Here is a 7,520-nt window from a genome sequence, read left to right as displayed (position 1 = left end):
AGTCATTATACATTGTTGTACCTAATCTAAAGGCCTCAAATCCACAATCATCAATTACTAAGTGTTTTCANTTTATCGTTATAAAATGGAAACAAGATGTAGCACTTTAATTGTTGATAGTGAAATTTATTTGTTTAATTTTTAGATACTGAGATTTATTGGTTTAACAAATTTAATTGATAGCAATCTTTTGCTTGGATTCTTTCATTCTTTGATATTTTTTTTTTTTGACATTGTAAGAGGTATTATATTAGATCTTGTCATATAGTATCTTTTACGTAGTTTCAATTCGATAAACTCAATTAAGACATTTTTCTTTCAATAAGCTTTAGCATTTATATGGTAAGAAGCACATTTTACCTTTTTTGTACCACAATTTTCCATTTTAATTCTCTATTTTCAGAGTAAAGCATAATGTCCTGCTGCAGCTCCATCTATTCAGGTATGTAATTAATCGCTCAATTTTGGAAGTTTTCTTTCTTTTCTAGTTTTCTTTATTTGTATTAATTATGGTGAAANTATGTCAACCTGCCAGTAGTCCTGCTACAACTGTATCAACATCCAATTCCAACCTAGTTTCCGATCCTCCAACAGTCCTCCAATAGCACATCTAGCACGAATGCCCCAACTACCAAGTATGNTTTTTGTCTCTACATTTTTCTTAAGATACTGTTAATAAATTCTATTGAATTTTTAATTTCGGATACCATAATGTACTCCCATAAAATAGTTAATGAGTGAATAACAATGAATTATGGTTTGGATCTTTAAATCTATAGGAACAATTTGTCATACTTTGAATTTTAATATTTAGTGTTATGGTTTTTCTTTTTCTCATGGGCTTTGTGATTGCTGCAACTGTTTAATCAAAGGAATTAGTTTGATCAGGATAATATGATACCTGAAGCAGTCTACTTTTTTATTCATTGTCAATTCTGCCATATTTATATCAATTTGCACTAGTACAGGTATCATGATCGAAAGTTTTTCTCAATTCTTCTACTAATTTATGCATTTCTAACTAGGATCCATTGTTATACTAAAGAAATTATCTTTTAACAAAAAACATGTTAATTTCTGGTTCCATACCTTAATGTTCAATATTTACCCTGCCTCAGTAAATTAGGTCCTTCAAGTTATCATAAAACACTATTTTCAATGCTGTGAGGAGAAATGTCTTTTTCTATTTGGCTAATGATGCTTTGATTAATAGGAAAAATTATACCAAATTTGTTTATTTTTCTAGCTGGCTTTCTTTCATTTAAAGGACATGATGAGAAAGTGGTAGTCTTAATTAAAATCTGATAATAAAGTTCAACCTGCAACCTTTAACATTGATGCAATCTTTAACAAACTCATTTTTTTTTCTCACTTTTCTTGCACTACAAAATTGTATGAGTATAATTATAATTGTTTATTTTTTTATTATTATTTTTAGTGCAACCAGTTTTAATGAAGACATGTATTATTGTATTTTTAGTGCAGCCAGTTTTAATGAAGACAGTTTAAGATTATACTTTGTTATTGTTCATAAATATATAGTCATGTCAAAGGTCAAGCCTTTCCTAAATCTACAAAATTGGGCAAGTGTGGACATGTATGAGTGTAACCATAAACTCTCAAATTATACTTATGTCATTTATTATTTTATTTTAATATTTTTCTTTTATCATTTCAGGAAGTTGTTGATGTAAATGAGTCTGGGTCTTCTTTGAGTTCAAGAAGATTATCTCATGCTAACAACATTTTGGGAGTTTATGATGTTTTTTAAGGATAAAATTATATTTAGTCTATTATGTATCTTTAGTGATTATGGATGAAGTTGTAATTACATTTCAGTTGAATTTAGTTTTGTGTTATTATGATGACATTGAGAATATAATGTTTACATTGTAATTGTCAATGAATGTATGTTATTTTAAATCATCAATAAAATTAATTTTGAATTATTTTTTTTTTGTAATTTCTAATTTTATATATCTTATTAATTTTTTTATTATTTTAGCAAGCGGATGATTTGAATAGCATATAAAAAATACAGATATTTTTTGTAATTAAATAGTTGAAAAAAAGGAGGTTAAAAACTCCCACAAGATAATAACCACTAATAGAGGAGGTTTTCACTCTGCGTAGAAAAACCTCTGCAAATTGAATGTGATACCAGGGGGTGCGGAAAAGCCCCGCAAATAGGTTGTGGCGACTCAAACTGCAACGGTTTGAATAACCCGTGGAAATTACTTTGCGGAGGGTGAAAACCCCCGCAAATCAAAAAAAAAAATCACAAGCACCTTTATGAACTTTTATTTGTTGTGACAAAGTTCTAGTCCAGTCGAATACACTCATAATGGATTCGACTATGCTAAAATCTTTGTACAGATTTTGTGAACTTGTGCTATGTGAGATTTTGAGTTGAAAAGAATTTCAAAGTTTTTTTTTTATGTGTCAGTCGACATTGTGGATTACATATTCGACTGTATTACTGATCTGATTGGAATTTTGTTAAGCCTACAAGCTCCAACGACTATATTTTTAAAAAGTTAGTTAAGATTGTATGACCTGGTCAACTGTCATAAATGTGTTGATTTTGTTGACTGAGGAGCCTTTGAGTTGACTGTCTGTTATAACTGTTTTAATACAGTCGACTGAATTAGTAGGCTATTCGACTGAGAAGCAATATGATATAACAGAAAACTATAAATAGATAGAATGCGAATTGTTCTGTGACTTTTGTTGATCTGACATTTTCATTTTCCTGTTTCAGATTGAATTCTCTGTTTTAGAAGCTCCAAGAATTCTCCAAGAAGACGGTGGTGATCTTTCTTGAGCGAGATTCAAAGGGAGGAGTCCATTGCACATACTGCTTGATCATAATCTGCACAAAGAAGGTGCTTTCTGTTTGATCTTGAAGGCTTGGCATCCTGTGAAGATTGCTGCATTTGATTGAAGGCTTGACATTCTGTGAAGACTGTGCTTATTCAATGGCTAATGTAGTTTAGCTAGATAATTTTTCCATTTAGCCGAGCTCCTTGAGCGATTAATCCAACTAAGCTCTTAGATAACTTTGACCATTCGGTAGAGGTCCTTGAGTAGCTAATCAAACCAAGTTTATTGATAATTTGTCTATTCAGACGAATTCCTTGAGTGTCTAATCAGTTGAGCTCTTAGATAGTTTGACCATTCAGTTGAGTTCTTTTAGTAGTTAATCCAACTGAGATCTTAGATAACTTGATTATTTGGTCGAATTCCTTTAGTGACTAAGCCAACTAACCTCATTAAGTCGCTGCTTGGGAATAATCCTTTCAACTTGTGTTGCCAACTTTAGAAAATTCCTCCTTGGTATTGTCGTCTTTAGGTAGACATTGGACAATATTCGCCTTGGTGCTGGCATCTTGGGATTACTTTGCCATCTTTCTTTGATGTTGTCAAGCTTAGGCATGAGCTTTTTATGTTGTCAACTTCATGTATAATTTGATTTGATATTATCGACTTCAAATATGTTTAAATAATAATAATAATATTATTAATTATTATTACTATAATGTAAATGTGGTTCGTTTTACTAAATATTAATAATGATGTTTTAAATGATAATATTAATGTATGTTGTTATATGGTTAAAATAAAACTTCATTTGAGAGTAGCTTATACAGTGCTAAACATCTGCATATAGCTTTGAAAACTCTTACTCTAGATGGTTAAAAAACCTTATAAATTCATTTGCAAAGGATAAAAGCTTCAACAAATTAAAAAAAGAAAAAAAGAATTTGCAGAATATCAATTTTTTTTAGTAATATTATTAATATATAAATATTGTATAAGATTATGATTAGTATATTTGCTTTTCATACTGTTATGATTTGTGAAATTATGTTATATCATGATTGTCATGGAAAATTATTATAAGAATCATGGGCAACATTATGTTCCAGCAACAAATTAATATATAATAAGTAGAACTTTTACATACAGTAATCGACATATTGTGCTCCTTAACATAGATAAATGTTATCCTTTCTACCCATCGAAAAACAGAAATAGGGAAAAAGACTGGGTCAAGATTAGAAAGACCTAAACCTATGCATTAGGTAATTTTATTGGTTGCAAGAAAAGTAAAATTTTAATTAGGGTTGTTATAATTGTAATAATTCCAAAAAAAATTTTTTTAGAAACAAATTAATATATAATAAATAGAATATTTACAACATTCATCAAGATCGAGATATTATGGGCTTGAACATAAATGTTATTCTATCTGTCCATTTGAAAAACAAAAATAGGAAAGGAGACTAGTTCAAGATTAGAAACTTTAGGTAACAAAAAAAGTAAAATTTTTGTAGTTCTAAAATTAAAAGTAACAAGCAGTATATAAATGTGATAGTTACTAATGTTTGTTGAGCAAGAGTTGTTGCATTGTAATTTAAAGTAATAAAATACTTTAATAAAGTTGTAATAATGGAGGAGCAAGTAAAACAAGAACCGAGTCCTCTGAGAAAAATGGTGGCAGTGTCATCCATCGCCGCCGGTATACAATTTGGATGGGCTCTACAACTCTCCCTCCTCACACCATATGTACAAACCCTAGGAGTTCCACACGTTTGGGCTTCCTTCATATGGCTTTGTGGCCCCATCTCTGGCCTCCTAGTTCAACCTATTGTAGGCTACAGCAGTGACCATTGCCAATCTTCCTTTGGCCGTCGCCGTCCATTTATCCTTGCCGGTGCAATAGCTGTCGCAATCGCCATTATCCTTATTGGCTATGCTTCCGATATAGGACACATGGCCGGCGATGACATAACAAAGACAACCCGTCCACGAGCCGTTGCCATCTTCGTCGTCGGCTTTTGGATCTTAGATGTTGCCAACAACATGCTCCAGGGACCATGTCGTGCCTTCCTTGGTGACTTGGCTGCCGGCGATCCAAAAAAAACGAGAACCGCCAACGCATTCTTCTCATTTTTCATGGCCGTGGGCAACGTCCTGGGCTATGCAGCAGGATCCTATAACGATCTCCACAAGATCTTCCCTTTCACTCAAACCGAGGCATGCAACGTATTCTGTGCAAACCTAAAGAGTTGCTTCTTCTTCTCAATCATTCTTCTTCTTGCTTTGTGCATTACCGTTCTCACTTGCGTGAACGACCCTAAGTTCACACCGGCACCTAAGGAGTCGAAGATAGAAGATGGGCAGACACAAGTTTCGTGCTTCTACGGAGAGTGTTGTGTTGCATTCAGAGAACTTGAGAAGCCAATGTGGATGTTGATGCTAGTGACAGCTATCACATGGATTGCGTGGTTCCCTTATGTGTTGTTCGACACTGATTGGATGGGTCGTGAGGTGTACGGCGGTGATGTGGGTCAGAAGGCATACGATAATGGTGTGCATGCTGGTTCTTTGGGGCTCATGTTGAATTCAGTGGTGTTGGCTGTGGCGTCTTTGGGTGTAGAACCATTGGGTCGCTTGGTTGGTGGAGTCAAGTGGTTGTGGGCAATCGTTAATGTTATTCTAGCAATTTGCTTAGCAGCGACTGTGCTTATCACAAGAGTCGCTGAGCGAGAACGTGCCAAAAACCCTGCTCTCATTGGAAACCCTTCCATGGATGTGAAAGTAGGATCCTTAGCATTCTTCTGCGTCCTTGGTATTCCTCTTGCGGTAAGTTTTCTATCTTTTGAAACAACTTTTAAGGATTTTCTCAACAATTTAAAAAATACTTTTAATTTCTATCCAATTATTAATACTTTTTCTGTATACAGGTTACATACAGTGTTCCCTTTGCTCTGGCTTCTATCTATTCTAACAGCTCAGGTGCAGGACAAGGTATATACAAAGTTACCATTTTTTTTTTTATTTTTTTTTTAATTTTAGCTTTAATTTTTTAATTTTAAGGTGAACCGAAGCTGTTAGTAAATGTTTAAGCCTAAATAAAAAAATGTGTAACCTTTTTGTTTGCTTCAAAACTTTCAGGATTATCTTTGGGTCTTCTGAATGTTTCAATTGTGATTCCTCAGGTTAGAATCCATTTACTTCATACATTCTCATCTAATTATATTCTGTCATAACTATTTCAACTATCCTAGAATACAACATATACAAGTTCCTTGGACCTACGAACCCTAATAAACAGTTATATATTTGATTTGCACAGATGATTGTATCAGCAATCAGTGGACCATGGGATGCTTTGTTTGGTGGTGGCAACTTGCCGGCATTCGTGTTGGGAGCCGCAGCGGCCGCCATAAGTGCCGTACTTGCAATTGTTATACTTCCAAACCCCAAAAAAGAAGATGAAGCCAAGATGTCCAGCCTCAACATGGGTAGTTTTCATTAATGGCTAGATCTCGACATGCCAAGCAAGAGGAAGAGTATTAGGATTCGAAGATGGTGCATGTGCTCAAGAAATTAGCGTTTAGATCCTTGAAAGGTTTCCATAGCTATCATAGCTTATTCAAGTTATCCATTTTCTTTATGTACTTAGGTGTGAGAGTTACAAAAAATTTTGTCCGAAAAACATCATCAACTTTAATCAATAAACGAGATTTTTTCTTTATTACTAGAATTAAAATGTTAAAAGTGAAATGTGCGTATTGTTTTTCTTTTTCTTTACTTAAGTGTTATTTAAATGGTTAATCTCTTAGTTAGAAAAAAAATCCATCGTTTTATTCTACCTAAATTAAATTATATTAATATTTCCAAACAAAAATGATAATAATTAAAAATAATCTATCTACGTTAATTCAACACTGAAATAATTTCTTTCTTACACACAAATAATTGCTTCATAGATTTGTTTTATATATTTGAATTTATGTAAAATTATTTTAAAAAATGATATTAGTACTTACATATTTTATATTTTTTTTATTGTAAACAACATAATTTTTAAAACATCTAAGTCTCTCGGGTGACATTTTTAAGGTCAATCACTCCTCGTCTGAAATATTGTCTGTTTTAAAGTTTGTGTTTGATCACTATTTTTCCTTAAAAATTGTTTCAAAGTGTGTAAGAAATATTTGAATTGTCTTAGGTCTTGACCCCTAACGATTTGAAACTATTGAGCGTAATAGGAACATAAGCCATTTAATTGAGGTCTAAAGGAAATGAGAGTTTATCCGAATAAAGAGCTTGAGGTTGGGATCTGGAGTATGAACCTTCGAATAAGCGGTAATAACTGAGTAGACTGAAGAATCTTGATGTACTCCTTACAAGACAAAATCCACCTACAAAATACTCTTCAACAAAAGTTAATAAGAGAATTTGGAATTTTATGAATAAAAGAAACAGCAATGAGAGAGTGTTTTTAAATGAAATACTATGTATATTTATAGAATTTNTAAAATGTACAAAATTTATTGTAAAAACTAATAATATTAATAGAATATCAAATAATATCAATAAATATAACAATTTCCTTTTTATAAGTTAAACTAGTATAATAATAACAATAATGGAATATGTTACCTTTGGAGGTCAAGTTACAACTACTTCATGTTTGCAACTATTTTTGAAAAAAAAAATACCTTCAA

The 7,520-nt window shown here is 32.3% G+C and overlaps 1 protein-coding gene across 1 annotated transcript; it reads left to right on the top strand.

The window, feature by feature from the left end:
• The first annotated feature begins 4,412 nt into the window (after positions 1-4,412).
• LOC106758632 (sucrose transport protein SUC8-like) lies at positions 4,413-6,530 on the top strand. The gene is made up of 4 exons (XM_014641575.2): positions 4,413-5,649; positions 5,751-5,814; positions 5,962-6,005; positions 6,143-6,530. The coding sequence occupies exons 1-4, from the start codon at positions 4,453-4,455 to the stop codon at positions 6,323-6,325; spliced, it is 1,488 nt and encodes a 495-aa protein (XP_014497061.1). The 5' UTR covers positions 4,413-4,452; the 3' UTR covers positions 6,326-6,530.
• Positions 6,531-7,520: the final 990 nt, after the last annotated feature.

This window comes from Vigna radiata, chromosome 1 (genome assembly GCF_000741045.1).
Source record: "Vigna radiata var. radiata cultivar VC1973A chromosome 1, Vradiata_ver6, whole genome shotgun sequence".
NCBI lineage: Eukaryota > Viridiplantae > Streptophyta > Magnoliopsida > Fabales > Fabaceae > Vigna > Vigna radiata.
Note: the sequence above shows the minus strand (reverse complement) of the source record. Positions and strands in the feature narration are given on the sequence as shown.

Coding starts and splice junctions, on each gene's coding strand:
- LOC106758632 (XM_014641575.2), top strand. CDS start 4,453: ATGGAGGAGCAAGTAAAACAAGAACCGAGTCCTCTGAGAAAAATGGTG. Junction 5,650..5,750: donor TCCTTGGTATTCCTCTTGCG/GTAAGTTTTCTA, acceptor TTCTGTATACAG/GTTACATACAGTGTTCCCTT. Junction 6,006..6,142: donor TTTCAATTGTGATTCCTCAG/GTTAGAATCCAT, acceptor TGATTTGCACAG/ATGATTGTATCAGCAATCAG.